The sequence below is a fragment of the Pleurodeles waltl genome, chromosome 7, assembly GCF_031143425.1.
Source record: "Pleurodeles waltl isolate 20211129_DDA chromosome 7, aPleWal1.hap1.20221129, whole genome shotgun sequence".
In the NCBI taxonomy this organism is placed as follows: Eukaryota; Metazoa; Chordata; class Amphibia; order Caudata; family Salamandridae; genus Pleurodeles; species Pleurodeles waltl.
The window spans coordinates 1,515,773,197-1,515,789,216 of record NC_090446.1 but is presented as its reverse complement, the minus strand read 5'-3'; the positions used below and the strand labels follow the sequence as shown (position 1 = coordinate 1,515,789,216).

Sequence of the window (16,020 nt, the reverse complement as noted above, 5' to 3'; positions counted from 1 at the left end):
AGCTGAGGGCGAATGGGGGCGGGAGGGGTGCGGGTCCGCAGGGACACAGCGGCAGGAAAGAACGGCTCAGAAGAGCTGAAAACGGGCGGAAAGGGAGCGCAAAGCAAGCAGAAAAAGGGCTAAAAAAGCACAGAAAAGCACAGAAATAGCACAGTTCAAAAAGGATACAAGCAGATACAGAAACACACTTACAGAACTTACGGACCCCACTAGACACCAGGGATGAGGCGCAGGCGGGTGCCTGTGGGTGATGGAGGGCCTCTAACTCGCGGCAGCAGCGAGGGCAGGGTGAAAGGCACTGGCACAGTCTGGTGGAGCTGCGCGGCGTGAGGGGCGAGCTCTGACCCTAAAAGAAGATCAGTGGTCACTCCGAGCACCGTGCAGCGGCCGCCCATTAAGAAGGGGAGGTGGGAGGGAGGAGCAGCTGGGAGATGGGAGCTGAAGGCGAATGGGGGCACGAGGGGTGCGGGGCCGCAGGGACGCAGCGGCAGGAAAGAACGGCTCAGAAGAGCCGAAAACGGGCGGAAAGGGGAGCACAAAGCAAAGCAAGCAGAAAAAGGGCTAACAAAGCACAGAAATGGCACAATTCAAAAAGGATACAAGCAGATACAAAAACACACATACAGAACTTACGGACCCCACTAGACACCAGGGATGAGGCGCAGGCGGGTGCCTGTGGGTGGTGGAGGGCCTCGAACTCGTGGCAGCAGCGAGGGCGGGTGGAAGGCACGGGCACAGTCTGGTGGAGCTGCGCGGCGTGAGGGGCGAGCTCTGACCTTAAAAGCAGGTCAGGGGTCACTCAGAGCACCGCGCAGTGGCCGCCATTGAGAAGGGGAGGTGGGAGGGAGGAGCAGCCGGGAGGCAAGAGCTGAGGGTGAATTGGGGCGCGAGGGGGACGGGGCTGCAGGGACGCAGCAGCAGGGAAGAACGGCTCAGAAGAGCTGAAAACGGGCGTAAAGGGGAGAGCAAAGCAAGCAGAAAAGGGCTAAAAAAGCACAGAAAAGCACAGAAATAGCACGATTCAAAAAGGATACAAGCAGATACAAAAACACACTTACAGAACTTACGGACCCCACTAGACACCAGAGATGAGGCGCAGGCGGGTGCCTGCGAGTGGTGGGAGGCCTCGAACTCGCGGCAGCAGCGAGGGCAGAGTGAAAGGCACTGGCACAGTCTGGTGGAGCTGCGTGGCGTGAGGGGCGAGCTCTGACCCTAAAAGCAGATCAGGGGTCACTCCGAGCACCGCGCTGCGGCCGCAATTAAGAAGGGGAGGTGGGAGGGAGGAGCAGCTGGGAGATGGGAGCTGAGGGCGAATGGGGGCGGGAGGGGTGCGGGTCCGCAGGGACGCAGCGGCACGCAGCGGCAGGAAAGAACGGCTCAGAAGAGCCGAAAACGGGTGGAAAGGGAGCGCAAAGCAAGCAGAAAAAGGGCTAAAAAAGCACAGAAATGGCACAATTCAAAAAGGATACAAGCAGATACAAAAACACTCTTACAGAACTTACGGACCCCACTAGACACCAGGGATGAGGCGCAGGCGGGTGCCTTCGGGTGGTGGAGGGCCTCGAACTCGCAGCAGCAGCGAGGGTGGGGTGGAAGGCACGGGCACAGTCTGGTGGAGCTGCGCGGCCTGAGGGGCGAGCTCTGACCTTAAAAGCAGGTCAGGGGTCACTCCGAGCACCGCGCACCAGCTGCCATTGAGAAGGGGAGGTGGAGGGGAGGAGCAGCCGGGAGGCAAGGGCTGAGGGCGAATGGGGGCACAAGGGGGGGCGGGGCTGCAGGGACGCAGCAGGAAAGAACGGCTCAGAAAAGCTGAAAATAGGCGTAAAGGGGAGAGCAAAGCAAAGCAAGCAGAAAAGGGCTAAAAAAGCACAGAAATAGCACAATTCAAAAAGGATACAAGCAGATACAAAAACACACTTACAGAACTTACAGACCACACTAGACACCAGGGATGAGGCGCAGGCGGGTGCCTGCGGGTGGTGGAGGGCCTCGAACTCGCGGCAGCAGCGAGGGCAGGGTGAAAGGCACTGGCACAGTCTGGTGGAGCTGCGTGGCGTGAAGGGCGAGCTCTGACCCTAAAACCAGATCAGGGGTCACTCCGAGCACCGCGCTGCGGCCACAATTAAGAAGGGGAGGTGGGAGGGAGGAGCAGCTGGGAGATGGGAGCTGAGGACGAATGGGGGCGGGAGGGGTGCGGTTCCGCAGGGACGCAGCGGCAGGAAAGAACGGCTCAGAAGAGCTGAAAACGGGCGGAAAGGGAGCGCAAAGCAAGCAGAAAAAGGGCTAAAAAAGCACAGAAAAGCACAGAAATGTCACAATTCAAAAAGGATACAAGCAGATACAGAAACACACTTACAGAACTTACGGACCCCACTAGACACCAGGGATGAGGCGCAGGCGGGTGCCTGTGGGTGATGCGGGGCCTCTAACTCGCAGCAGCAGCGAGGGCAGGGTGAAAGGCACTGGCACAGTCTGGTGGAGCTGCGCGGCGTGAGGGGCGAGCTCTGACCCTAAAAGAAGATCAGTGGTCACTCCAAGCACTGTGCAGCGGCCGCCCATTAAGAAGGGGAGGTGGGAGGGAGGAGCAGCTGGGAGATGGGAGCTGAAGGCGAATGGGGGCACGAGGGGTGCAGGGCCGCAGGGACGCAGCGGCAGGAAAGAACGGCTCAGAAGAGCCGAAAACGGTCGGAAAGGGGAGCGCAAAGCAAAGCAAGCAGAAAAAGGGCTAAAAAAGCACAGAAATGGCACAATTCAAAAAGGATACAAGCAGATACAAAAACACACATACAGAACTTATGGACCCCACTAGACACCAGGGATGAGGCGCACCCTGTGGGTGGTGGAGGGCCTCGAACTCGTGGCAGCAGTGAGGGCAGGTGGAAGGCACGGGCACAGTCTGGTAGAGCTGGGCGGCGTGAGGGGCGAGCTCTGACCTTAAAAGCAGGTCAGGGGTCACTCAGAGCACCGCTCAGCGGCCGCCATTGAGAAGGGGAGGTGGGAGGGAGGAGCAGCCGGGAGGCAAGAGCTGAGGGTGAATTGGGGCGCGAGGGGGACGGGGCTGCAGGGACGCAGCAGCAGGAAAGAACGGCTCAGAAGAGCTGAAAACGGGCGTAAAGGGGAGAGCAAAGCAAGCAGAAAAGGGCTAAAAAAGCACAGAAAAGCACAGAAATAGCACGATTCAAAAAGGATACAAGCAGATACAAAAACACACTTACAGAACTTACGGACCCCACTAGACACCAGAGATGAGGTGCAGGCGGGTGCCTGCGAGTGGTGGAGGGCCTCGAACTCGCGGCAGCAGCGAGGGCAGGGTAAAAGGCACTGGCACAGTCTGGTGGAGCTGCGTGGCGTGAGGGGCGAGCTCTGACCCTAAAAGCAGATCAGGGGTCACTCCGAGCACCGCGCTGCGGCCGCAATTAAGAAGGGGAGGTGGGAGGGAGGAGCAGCTGGGAGATGGGAGATGAGGGCGAATGGGGGCGGGAGGGGTGCAGGTCCGCAGGGACGCAGCGGCAGGAAAGAACGGCTCAGAAGAGCCGAAAACGGGCGGAAAGGGAGCGCAAAGCAAGCAGAAAAAGGGCTAAAAAAGCACAGAAAAGCACAGAAATGGCACAATTCAAAAAGGATACAAGCAGATACAAAAACACTCTTACAGAACTTACGGACCCCACTAGACACCAGGGATGAGGCGCACCCTGTGGGTGGTGGAGGGCCTCGAACTCGTGGCAGCAGCGAGGGCGGGTGGAAGGCATGGGCACAGTCTGGTGGAGCTGCGCGGCGTGAGGGGCGAGCTCTGACCTTAAAAGCAGGTCAGGGGTCACTCAGAGCACCGCGCAGCGGCGCCATTGAGAAGGGGAGGTGGGAGGGAGGAGCAGCCGGGAGGCAAGAGCTGAGGGTGAATTGGGGCGCGAGGGGGACGGGGCTGCAGGGACGCAGCAGCAGGAAAGAACGGCTCAGAAGAGCTGAAAACGGGCGTAAAGGGGAGAGCAAAGCAAGCAGAAAAGGGCTAAAAAAGCACAGAAAAGCACAGAAATAGCACGATTCAAAAAGGATACAAGCAGATACAAAAACACACTTACAGAACTTACGGACCCCACTAGACACCAGAGATGAGGCGCAGGCGGGTGCCTGCGAGTGGTGGAGGGCCTCGAACTCGCGGCAGCAGCGAGGGCAGGGTGAAAGGCACTGGCACAGTCTGGTGGAGCTGCGTGGCGTGAGGGGCGAGCTCTGACCCTAAAAGCAGATCAGGGGTCACTCCGAGCACCGCGCTGCGGCCGCAATTAAGAAGGGGAGGTGGGAGGGAGGAACAGCTGGGAGATGGGAGCTGAGGGCGAATGGGGGCGGGAGGGGTGCGGGTCCGCAGGGACGCAGCGGCAGGAAAGAACGGCTCAGAAGAGCCGAAAACGGGTGGAAAGGGAGCGCAAAGCAAGCAGAAAAAGGGCTAAAAAAGCACAGAAATGGCACAATTCAAAAAGGATACAAGCAGATACAAAAACACTCTTACAGAACTTACGGACCCCACTAGACACCAGGGATGAGGCGCAGGCGGGTGCCTTCGGGTGGTGGAGGGCCTCGAACTCGCAGCAGCAGCGAGGGTGGGGTGGAAGGCACGGGCACAGTCTGGTGGAGCTGCGCGGCCTGAGGGGCGAGCTCTGACCTTAAAAGCAGGTCAGGGGTCACTCCGAGCACCGCGCACCAGCTGCCATTGAGAAGGGGAGGTGGAGGGGAGGAGCAGCCGGGAGGCAAGGGCTGAGGGCGAATGGGGGCACAAGGGGGGGCGGGGCTGCAGGGACGCAGCAGGAAAGAACGGCTCAGAAGAGCTGAAAATAGGCGTAAAGGGGAGAGCAAAGCAAAGCAAGCAGAAAAGGGCTAAAAAAGCACAGAAATAGCACAATTCAAAAAGGATACAAGCAGATACAAAAACACACTTACAGAACTTACAGACCACACTAGACACCAGGGATGAGGCGCAGGCGGGTGCCTGCGGGTGGTGGAGGGCCTCGAACTCGCGGCAGCAGCGAGGGCAGGGTGAAAGGCACTGGCACAGTCTGGTGGAGCTGCGTGGCGTGAAGGGCGAGCTCTGACCCTAAAACCAGATCAGGGGTCACTCCGAGCACCGCGCTGCGGCCACAATTAAGAAGGGGAGGTGGGAGGGAGGAGCAGCTGGGAGATGGGAGCTGAGGACGAATGGGGGCGGGAGGGGTGCGGTTCCGCAGGGACGCAGCGGCAGGAAAGAACGGCTCAGAAGAGCTGAAAACGGGCGGAAAGGGAGCGCAAAGCAAGCAGAAAAAGGGTTAAAAAAGCACAGAAAAGCACAGAAATGTCACAATTCAAAAAGGATACAAGCAGATACAGAAACACACTTACAGAACTTACGGACCCCACTAGACACCAGGGATGAGGCGCAGGCGGGTGCCTGTGGGTGATGGAGGGCCTCTAACTCGCGGCAGCAGCGAGGGCAGGGTGGAAGGCACTGGCACAGTCTGGTGGAGCTGCGCGGCGTGAGGGGCGAGCTCTGACCCTAAAAGAAGATCAGTGGTCACTCCGAGCACTGTGCAGCGGCCGCCCATTAAGAAGGGGAGGTGGGAGGGAGGAGCAGCTGGGAGATGGGAGCTGAAGGCGAATGGGGGCACGAGGGGTGCGGGCCGCAGGGACGCAGCGGCAGGAAAGAACGGCTCAGAAGAGCCGAAAACGGGCGGAAAGGGGAGCGCAAAGCAAAGCAAGCAGAAAAAGGGCTAAAAAAGCACAGAAATGGCACAATTCAAAAAGGATACAAGCAGATACAAAAACACACATAAAGAACTTACGGACCCCACTAGACACCAGGGATGAGGCGCACCCTGTGGGTGGTGGAGGGCCTCGAACTCGTGGCAGCAGCGAGGGCGGGTGGAAGGCACGGGCACAGTCTGGTGGAGCTGCGCGGCGTGAGGGGCGAGCTCTGACCTTAAAAGCAGGTCAGGGGTCACTCAGAGCACCGCGCAGCGGCCGCCATTGAGAAGGGGAGGTGGGAGGGAGGAGCAGCCGGGAGGCAAGAGCTGAGGGTGAATTGGGGCGCGAGGGGGACGGGGCTGCAGGGACGCAGCAGCAGGAAAGAACGGCTCAGAAGAGCTGAAAACGGGCGTAAAGGGGAGAGCAAAGCAAGCAGAAAAGGGCTAAAAAAGCACAGAAAAGCACAGAAATAGCACGATTCAAAAAGGATACAAGCAGATACAAAAACACACTTCCAGAACTTACGGACCCCACTAGACACCAGAGATGAGGCGCAGGCGGGTGCCTGCGAGTGGTGGAGGGCCTCGAACTCGCGGCAGCAGCGAGGGCAGGGTGAAAGGCACTGGCACAGTCTGGTGGAGCTGCGTGGCGTGAGGGGCGAGCTCTGACCCTAAAAGCAGATCAGGGGTCACTCCGAGCACCGCGCTGCGGCCGCAATTAAGAAGGGGAGGTGGGAGGGAGGAACAGCTGGGAGATGGGAGCTGAGGGCGAATGGGAGCGGGAGGGGTGCGGGTCCGCAGGGACGCAGCGGCAGGAAAGAACGGCTCAGAAGAGCCGAAAACGGGTGGAAAGGGAGCGCAAAGCAAGCAGAAAAAGGGCTAAAAAAGCACAGAAATGGCACAATTCAAAAAGGATACAAGCAGATACAAAAACACTCTTACAGAACTTACGGACCCCACTAGACACCAGGGATGAGGCGCAGGCGGGTGCCTTCGGGTGGTGGAGGGCCTCGAACTCGCAGCAGCAGCGAGGGTGGGGTGGAAGGCACGGGCACAGTCTGGTGGAGCTGCGCGGCCTGAGGGGCGAGCTCTGACCTTAAAAGCAGGTCAGGGGTCACTCCGAGCACCGCGCACCAGCTGCCATTGAGAAGGGGAGGTGGAGGGGAGGAGCAGCCGGGAGGCAAGGGCTGAGGGCGAATGGGGGCACAAGGAGGGGCGGGGCTGCAGGGACGCAGCAGGAAAGAACGGCTCAGAAGAGCTGAAAATAGGCGTAAAGGGGAGAGCAAAGCAAAGCAAGCAGAAAAGGGCTAAAAAAGCACAGAAATAGCACAATTCAAAAAGGATACAAGCAGATACAAAAACACACTTACAGAACTTACAGACCACACTAGACACCAGGGATGAGGCGCAGGCGGGTGCCTGCGGGTGGTGGAGGGCCTCGAACTCGCGGCAGCAGCGAGGGCAGGGTGAAAGGCACTGGCACAGTCTGGTGGAGCTGCGTGGCGTGAAGGGCGAGCTCTGACCCTAAAAGCAGATCAGGGGTCACTCCGAGCACCGCGCTGCGGCCACAATTAAGAAGGGGAGGTGGGAGGGAGGAGCAGCTGGGAGATGGGAGCTGAGGGCGAATGGGGGCGGGAGGGGTGCGGTTCCGCAGGGACGCAGCGGCAGGAAAGAACGGCTCAGAAGAGCTGAAAACGGGCGGAAAGGGAGCGCAAAGCAAGCAGAAAAAGGGCTAAAAAAGCACAGAAAAGCACAGAAATGTCACAATTCAAAAAGGATACAAGCAGATACAGAAACACACTTACAGAACTTACGGACCCCACTAGACACCAGGGATGAGGCGCAGGTGGGTGCCTGTGGGTGATGGAGGGCCTCTAACTCGCGGCAGCAGCGAGGGCAGGGTGAAAGGCACTGGCACAGTCTGGTGGAGCTGCGCGGTGTGAGGGGCGAGCTCTGACCCTAAAAGAAGATCAGTGGTCACTCCGAGCACCGTGCAGCGGCCGCCCATTAAGAAGGGGAGGTGGGCGGGAGGAGCAGCTGGGAGATGGGAGCTGAAGGCGAATGGGGGCACGAGGGGTGCGGGGCCGCAGGGACGCAGCAGCAGGAAAGAACGGCTCAGAAGAGGCGAAAACGGGCGGAAAGGGGAGCGCAAAGCAAAGCAAGCAGAAAAAGGGAAAAAAAAGCACAGAAATGGCACAATTCAAAAAGGATACAAGCAGATACAAAAACACACATACAGAACTTACGGACCCCACTAGACACCAGGGATGAGGCGCAGGCGGGTGCTTGTGGGTGGTGGAGGGCCTCGAACTCGTGGCAGCAGCGAGGGCGGGTGGAAGGCACGGGCACAGTCTGGTGGAGCTGCGCGGCGTGAGGGGCGAGCTCTGACCTTAAAAGCAGGTCAGGGGTCACTCAGAGCACCGCGCAGCGGCCGCCATTGAGAAGGGGAGGTGGGAGGGAGGAGCAGCCAGGAGGCAAGAGCTGAGGGTGAATTGGGGCGCGAGGGGGACGGGGCTGCAGGGACGCAGCAGCAGGAAAGAACGGCTCAGAAGAGCTGAAAACGGGCGTAAAGGGGAGAGCAAAGCAAGCAGAAAAGGGCTAAAAAAGCACAGAAAAGCATAGAAATAGCACGATTCAAAAAGGATACAAGCAGATACAAAAACACACTTACAGAACTTACGGACCCCACTAGACACCAGAGATGAGGCGCAGGCGGGTGCCTGCGAGTGGTGGAGGGCCTCGAACTCGCGGCAGCAGCGAGGGCAGGGTGAAAGGCACTGGCACAGTCTGGTGGAGCTGCGTGGCGTGAGGGGCGAGCTCTGACCCTAAAAGCAGATCAGGGGTCACTCCGAGCACCGCGCTGCGGCCGCAATTAAGAAGGGGAGGTGGGAGGGAGGAGCAGCTGGGAGATGGGAGCTGAGGGTGAATGGGGGTGGGAGGGGTGGGGGTCCGCAGGGACGCAGCGGCAGGAAAGAACGGCTCAGAAGAGCCGAAAACGGGCGGAAAGGGAGCGCAAAGCAAGCAGAAAAAGGGCTAAAAAAGCACAGAAAAGCACAGAAATGGCACAATTCAAAAAGGATACAAGCAGATACAAAAACACTCTTACAGAACTTACGGACCCCACTAGACACCAGGGATGAGGTGCACCCTGTGGGTGGTGGAGGGCCTCGAACTCGTGGCAGCAGCGAGGGCGGGTGGAAGGCATGGGCACAGTCTGGTGGAGCTGCGCGGCGTGAGGGGCGAGCTCTGACCTTAAAAGCAGGTCAGGGGTCACTCAGAGCACCGCGCAGCGGCCGCCATTGAGAAGGGGAGGTGGGAGGGAGGAGCAGCCGGGAGGCAAGAGCTGAGGGTGAATTGGGGCGCGAGGGGGACGGGGCTGCAGGGACGCAGCAGCAGGAAAGAACGGCTCAGAAGAGCTGAAAACGGGCGTAAAGGGGAGAGCAAAGCAAGCAGAAAAGGGCTAAAAAAGCACAGAAAAGCACAGAAATAGCACGATTCAAAAAGGATACAAGCAGATACAAAAACACACTTACAGAACTTACGGACCCCACTAGACACCAGAGATGAGGCGCAGGCGGGTGCCTGCGAGTGGTGGAGGGCCTCGAACTCGCGGCAGCAGCGAGGGCAGGGTGAAAGGCACTGGCACAGTCTGGTGGAGCTGCGTGGCGTGAGGGGCGAGCTCTGACCCTAAAAGCAGATCAGGGGTCACTCCGAGCACCGCGCTGCGGCCGCAATTAAGAAGGGGAGGTGGGAGGGAGGAACAGCTGGGAGATGGGAGCTGAGGGCGAATGGGGGCGGGAGGGGTGCGGGTCCGCAGGGACGCAGCGGCAGGAAAGAACGGCTCAGAAGAGCCGAAAACGGGTGGAAAGGGAGCGCAAAGCAAGCAGAAAAAGGGCTAAAAAAGCACAGAAATGGCACAATTCAAAAAGGATACAAGCAGATACAAAAACACTCTTACAGAACTTACGGACCCCACTAGACACCAGGGATGAGGCGCAGGCGGGTGCCTTCGGGTGGTGGAGGGCCTCGAACTCGCAGCAGCAGCGAGGGTGGGGTGGAAGGCACGGGCACAGTCTGGTGGAGCTGCGCGGCCTGAGGGGCGAGCTCTGACCTTAAAAGCAGGTCAGGGGTCACTCCGAGCACCGCGCACCAGCTGCCATTGAGAAGGGGAGGTGGAGGGGAGGAGCAGCCGGGAGGCAAGGGCTGAGGGCGAATGGGGGCACAAGGGGGGGCGGGGCTGCAGGGACGCAGCAGGAAAGAACGGTTCAGAAGAGCTGAAAATAGGCGTAAAGGGGAGAGCAAAGCAAAGCAAGCAGAAAAGGGCTAAAAAAGCACAGAAATAGCACAATTCAAAAAGGATACAAGCAGATACAAAAACACACTTACAGAACTTACAGACCACACTAGACACCAGGGATGAGGCACAGGCGGGTGCCTGCGGGTGGTGGAGGGCCTCGAACTCGCAGCAGCAGCGAGGGCAGGGTGAAAGGCACTGGCACAGTCTGGTGGAGCTGCGTGGCGTGAGGGGCGAGCTCTGACCCTAAAAGCAGATCAGGGGTCACTCCGAGCACCGCGCTGCGGCCACAATTAAGAAGGGGAGGTGGGAGGGAGGAGCAGCTGGGAGATGGGAGCTGAGGGCGAATGGGGGCGGGAGGGGTGCGGGTCCGCAGGGACACAGCGGCAGGAAAGAACGGCTCAGAAGAGCTGAAAACGGGTGGAAAGGGAGCGCAAAGCAAGCAGAAAAAGGGCTAAAAAAGCACAGAAAAGCACAGAAATAGCACAGTTCAAAAAGGATACAAGCAGATACAGAAACACACTTACAGAACTTACGGACCCCACTAGACACCAGGGATGAGGCGCAGGCGGGTGCCTGTGGGTGATGGAGAGCCTCTAACTCGCGGCAGCAGCCAGGGCAGGGTGAAAGGCACTGGCACAGTCTGGTGGAGCTGCGCGGCGTGAGGGGCGAGCTCTGACCCTAAAAGAAGATCAGTGGTCACTCCGAGCACCGTGCAGCGGCCGCCCATTAAGAAGGGGAGGTGGGAGGGAGGAGCAGCTGGGAGATGGGAGCTGAAGGCGAATGGGGGCACGAGGGGTGCGGGGCCGCAGGGACGCAGCGGCAGGAAAGAACGGCTCAGAAGAGCCGAAAACGGGCAGAAAGGGGAGCGCAAAGCAAAGCAAGCAGAAAAAGGGCTAAAAAAGCACAGAAATGGCACAATTCAAAAAGGATACAAGCAGATACAAAAACACACATACAGAACTTACGGACCCCACTAGACACCAGGGATGAGGCGCAGGCGGGTGCCTGTGGGTGGTGGAGGGCCTCGAACTCGTGGCAGCAGCGAGGGCGGGTGGAAGGCACGGGCACAGTCTGGTGGAGCTGCGCGGCGTGAGGGGCGAGCTCTGACCTTAAAAGCAGGTCAGGGGTCACTCAGAGCACCGCGCAGCGGCCGCCATTGAGAAGGGGTGGTGGGAGGGAGGAGCAGCCGGGAGGCAAGAGCTGAGGGTGAATTGGGGCGCGAGGGGGACGGGGCTGCAGGGACGCAGCAGCAGGAAAGAACGGCTCAGAAGAGCTGAAAACGGGCATAAAGGGGAGAGCAAAGCAAGCAGAAAAGGGCTAAAAAAGCACAGAAAAGCACAGAAATAGCACGATTCAAAAAGGATACAAGCAGATACAAAAACACACTTACAGAACTTACGGACCCCACTAGACACCAGAGATGAGGCGCAGGCGGGTGCCTGCGAATGGTGGAGGGCCTCGAACTCGCGGCAGCAGCGAGGGCAGGGTGAAAGGCACTGGCACAGTCTGGTGGAGCTGCGTGGCGTGAGGGGCGAGCTCTGACCCTAAAAGCAGATCAGGGGTCACTCCGAGCACCGCGCTGCGGCCGCAATTAAGAAGGGGAGGTGGGAGGGAGGAGCAGCTGGGAGATGGGAGCTGAGGGCGAATGGGGGCGGGAGGGGTGCGGGTCCGCAGGGACGCAGCGGCAGGAAAGAACGGCTCAGAAGAGCCGAAAACGGGCAGAAAGGGAGCGCAAAGCAAGCAGAAAAAGGGCTAAAAAAGCACAGAAAAGCACAGAAATGGCACAATTCAAAAAGGATACAAGCAGATACAAAAACACACTTACAGAACTTACGGACCCCACTAGACACCAGGGATGAGGCGCAGGCGGGTGCCTTCGGGTGGTGGAGGGCCTCGAACTCGCAGCAGCAGCGAGGGCGGGGTGGAAGGCACGGGCACAGTCTGGTGGAGCTGCGCGGCCTGAGGGGCGAGCTCTGACCTTAAAAGCAGGTCAGGGGTCACTCCGAGCACCGCGCACCGGCTGCAATTGAGAAGGGGAGGTGGAGGGGAGGAGCAGCCGGGAGGCAAGGGCTGAGGGCAAATGCGGGCACAAGGGGGGGCGGGGCTGCAGGGACGCAGCAGGAAAGAACGGATCAGAAGAGCTGAAAATAGGCGGAAAGGGGAGAGCAAAGCAAAGCAAGCAGAAAAGGGCTAAAAAAGCACAGAAATAGCACAATTCAAAAAGGATACAAGCAGATACAAAAACACACTTACAGAACTTACAGACGACACTAGACACCAGGGATGAGGCGCAGGCGGGTGCCTGCGGGTGGTGGAGGGCCTCGAACTCGCGGCAGCAGCGAGGGCAGGGTGAAAGGCACTGGCACAGTCTGGTGGAGCTGCGCGGAGTGAGGGGCGAGCTCTGACCCTAAAAGCAGATCAGGGGTCACTCCGAGCACCGCGCAGCAGCCGCCATTAAGAAGGGGAGGTGGGAGGGAGGAGCAGCTGGGAGATGGGAGCTGGGGGCGAATGGGGGCGCGAGGGGTGCGGGCCGCAGGGATGCAGTGGCAGGAAAGAATGGCTCAGAAGAGCCGAAAACGGGCGGAAAGGGGAGCGCAAAGCAAGCAGAAAAAGGGCTAAAAAAGCACAGAAAGGCACAGAAATGGCACAATTCAAAAAGGATACAAGCAGATACAAAAACACACTTACAGAACTTACAGACCCCACTACACACCAGGGATGAGGCGCAGGCGGGTGCCTGCGGGTGGTGGAGGGCCTCGAACTCGCGGCAGCAGCGAGGGCGGGGTGGAAGGCACGGTCACAGTCTGGTGGAGCTGTGCGGCCTGAGGGGCGAGCTCTGACCTTAAAAGCAGGTCAGGGGTCACTCCGAGCACCGCGCAGCGGGCGCCATTGAGAAGGGGAGGTGGGGGGGGGGAGCAGCCGGGAGGCAAGAGCTGAGGGCGAATGGGGGTTCGAGGGGGGCGGGGCTGCAGGGACGCAGCGGCAGGAAAGAACGGCTCAGAAGAGCTGAAAACGGGCAGAAAGGGGAGAGCAAAGCAAAGCAAGCAGAAAAGGGCTAAAAAAGCACAGAAAAGAATAGAAATGGTACCATTCAAAAAGGATACAAGCAGATACAAAAACACACTTACGGACCCCACTAGACACCAGGGATGAGGCGCAGGCGGGTGCCTGTGGGTGGTGGAGGGCCTCGAACTCGCGGCAGCAGCGAGGGCAGGGTGAAAGGCACTGGCACAGTCTGCTGGGGCTGCGCGGCGTGAGGGGCGAGCTCTGACCCTCAAAGCAGATCAGGGGTCACTCAGCATCTACATGCCTGCAGTACAGAGAGCACTTCTGTCACTCCAGCATCCACATGCCCCAGTTCAGAGAGAATGCCTTTCACTCCAGCATCCACATGCCTCAGTACAGAGGGCACTTCTGTCACTTCAGCGTCCACATGCCTCCAGTACAGAGGGCACTTCTGTCACTCCAGCATCCACATGCCTCCAGTAGAGAGGGCACTTCTGTCACTCCAGCATCAACATGCCTCCAGTACAGAGAGCATTTCTGTCACTCCAGCGTCCACATCCCTCCAGTACAGAGGGCACTTCTGTCACTCCAGCATCCACATGCCTCCAGTACAGAGAGAATGTCTGTCACTCCAGCATCCACATGCCTCCAGTACAGAGAGCACTTCTGTCACTCCAGCGTCCACATGCCCCAGTGCAGAGAGAATGCCTGTCACTCCAGCATCCTCATGCCTCCAGTACAGGGAGCACTTCTGTCACTCCAGCATCCACATGCCTCCAGTACAGAGAGCACTTCTGTCACTCGAGCGTCCACATGCCCCAGTACAGAGGGCACTTCTGTCACTCCAGCATCCACATGCCTCCAGTACAAAGGGCACTTCTGTCACTCCAGCATCCACATGCCTACAATACAGAGAGCACTTCTGTCACTCCAGCATCCACATGCCCCAGTACAGAGAGAATGTCTGTTACTCCAGCATCCACATGCCTCCAGTACAGAGAGCACTTCTGTCACTCCAGCGTCCACATGCCCCAGAAAAAAGAGAATGCCTGTCACTCCAGCATCCACATGCCTGCAGCATAGAGAGCACTTCTGTCACTCCAGCGTCCACATGCCTCCAGTACAGAGAGCACTTCTGTCACTCCAGCATCCACATTCCCCCAGTAGAGAGAGCACTTCTGTCACTCCAGCATCCACATGCCTCCAGTACAGAGAGCACTTCTGTCACTCCAGCATCCACATGCACCCAGTACAGAGGGCACGTCTGTCACTCCAGCATCCACATACCCCAGTACAGAGGACACTTCTGTCACTCCAGCATCCATATGCCCCCAGTACAGAGAGCACTTCTATCACTCCAGCATCCACATGCCTCCAGTAGAGAGCACTTCTGTCACTCCAGCATCCACATGCCCCAGTACAGAGGACACTTCTGTCACTCCAGCATCCACATGCCTCCAGTACAGAGAGACCTTCTGTCACTCCAGAATCCACATGCCCCAGTACAGAGGGCACTTCTGTCACTCCAGCATCCACATGCCTCCAGTACAAAGGGCACTTCTGTCACTCCAGCATCCACATGCCTACAGTACAGAGAGCACTTCTGTCACTCCAGCATCCACATGCCCCAGTACAGAGAGAATGTCTGTCACTCCAGCATCCACATGCCTCCAGTACAGAGAGCACTTCTGTCACTCCAGCGTCCACATGCCCCAGAACAAAGAGAATGCCTGTCACTCCAGCATCCACATGCCTCCAGCATAGAGAGCACTTCTGTCACTCCAGCGTCCACATGCCTCCAGTACAGAGAGCACTTCTGTCACTCCAGCATCCACATGCACCCAGTACAGAGGGCACGTCTGTCACTCCAGCATCCACATACCCCAGTACAGAGGACACTTCTGTCACTCCAGCATCCATATGCCCCCAGTACAGAGAGCACTTCTATCACTCCAGCATCCACATGCCTCCAGTAGAGAGCACTTCTGTCACTCCAGCATCCACATGCCCCAGTACAGAGGACACTTCTGTCACTCCAGCATCCACATGCCTCCAGTACAGAGAGACCTTCTGTCACTCCAGAATCCACATGCCTCCAGTACAGAGGGCACTTCTGTCACTCCAGCATCCACATGCCCCAGTACAGAGGACACTTCTGTCACTCCAGCGTCCACATGCCTCCAGTACAGAGAGACCTTCTGTCACTCCAGAATCCACATGCCTCCAGTACAGAGGGCACTTCTGTCACTCCAGCGTCCACATCCCTCCAGTACAGAGGGCACTTCTGTCACTCCAGCGTCCACATGCCCCATTACAGAGAGCACTTCTGTCACTCCAGAATCCACATGTCCCAGTACAGAGGACACTTCTGTCACTCCAGCATCCACATGTCCGAGTACAGAGGACACTTCTGTCACTCCAGCATTCACATGTCCCAGTACAGAGAGCACTTCTGTCACTCCAGCATCCACATGTCCCAGTACAGAGGACACTTCTGTCACTCCTGCATCTGTACACTTCTGTCACTCCAGCATCCACATGTCCCAGTACAGAAGACACTTTTGTCACTCCAGCATCCACATGCCTCCAGTAAAGAGAACACTTCTGTCACTCCAGCATCCACATGCCTCCAGTACAGAGGGAACCTCTGTCACTCCAGTACCCACATGCCTCCAGTACAGAGGGCACTTCTGTCACTCCTGAATCCACATGCCTCCAGTACAGAGGGCACTTCTGTCCCTCCAGCGTCCACATGCCCCAGTACAGATGACACTTCTGTCACCCCAGGATCCCCAAGCCCCAGTACAGAGGGCACTTCTGTCACTCCAGCGTGATCTTCTTCCAAAATTAAATCAATATTATCACAACAGTAGCCACATAGCCTCAGTATATAATGCAGCGCTGCCTTGGGAAGCTTCCCAATTCCACCCACCAGCCCAGGAAGACCATTCTCCTCAACAAACCCCTGAATATGCTACATACTGCCCATCGCTAGTTTCTTCTCTGAGCGGT

General features: G+C 58.3%; 1 protein-coding gene across 1 annotated transcript in view; it reads right to left on the bottom strand.

Annotated features, from left to right (window-relative positions):
• Positions 1-1,510: 1,510 nt before the first annotated feature.
• LOC138247100 (uncharacterized) overlaps positions 1,511-16,020 on the bottom strand; it is a 37,018-nt gene continuing 22,508 nt past the window's right edge. Inside the window, exons 2-9 of the mRNA XM_069201844.1 lie at positions 12,716-13,008; positions 9,682-9,979; positions 7,101-7,393; positions 6,666-6,963; positions 4,955-5,247; positions 4,520-4,817; positions 1,947-2,239; positions 1,511-1,809 (exon numbers count right to left, since the gene is read on the bottom strand). Coding sequence (XP_069057945.1) covers positions 1,511-1,809; positions 1,947-2,239; positions 4,520-4,817; positions 4,955-5,247; positions 6,666-6,963; positions 7,101-7,393; positions 9,682-9,979; positions 12,716-13,008 — 2,365 coding nt within the window. The remainder of the gene's footprint in view (positions 1,810-1,946; positions 2,240-4,519; positions 4,818-4,954; positions 5,248-6,665; positions 6,964-7,100; positions 7,394-9,681; positions 9,980-12,715; positions 13,009-16,020) is intronic.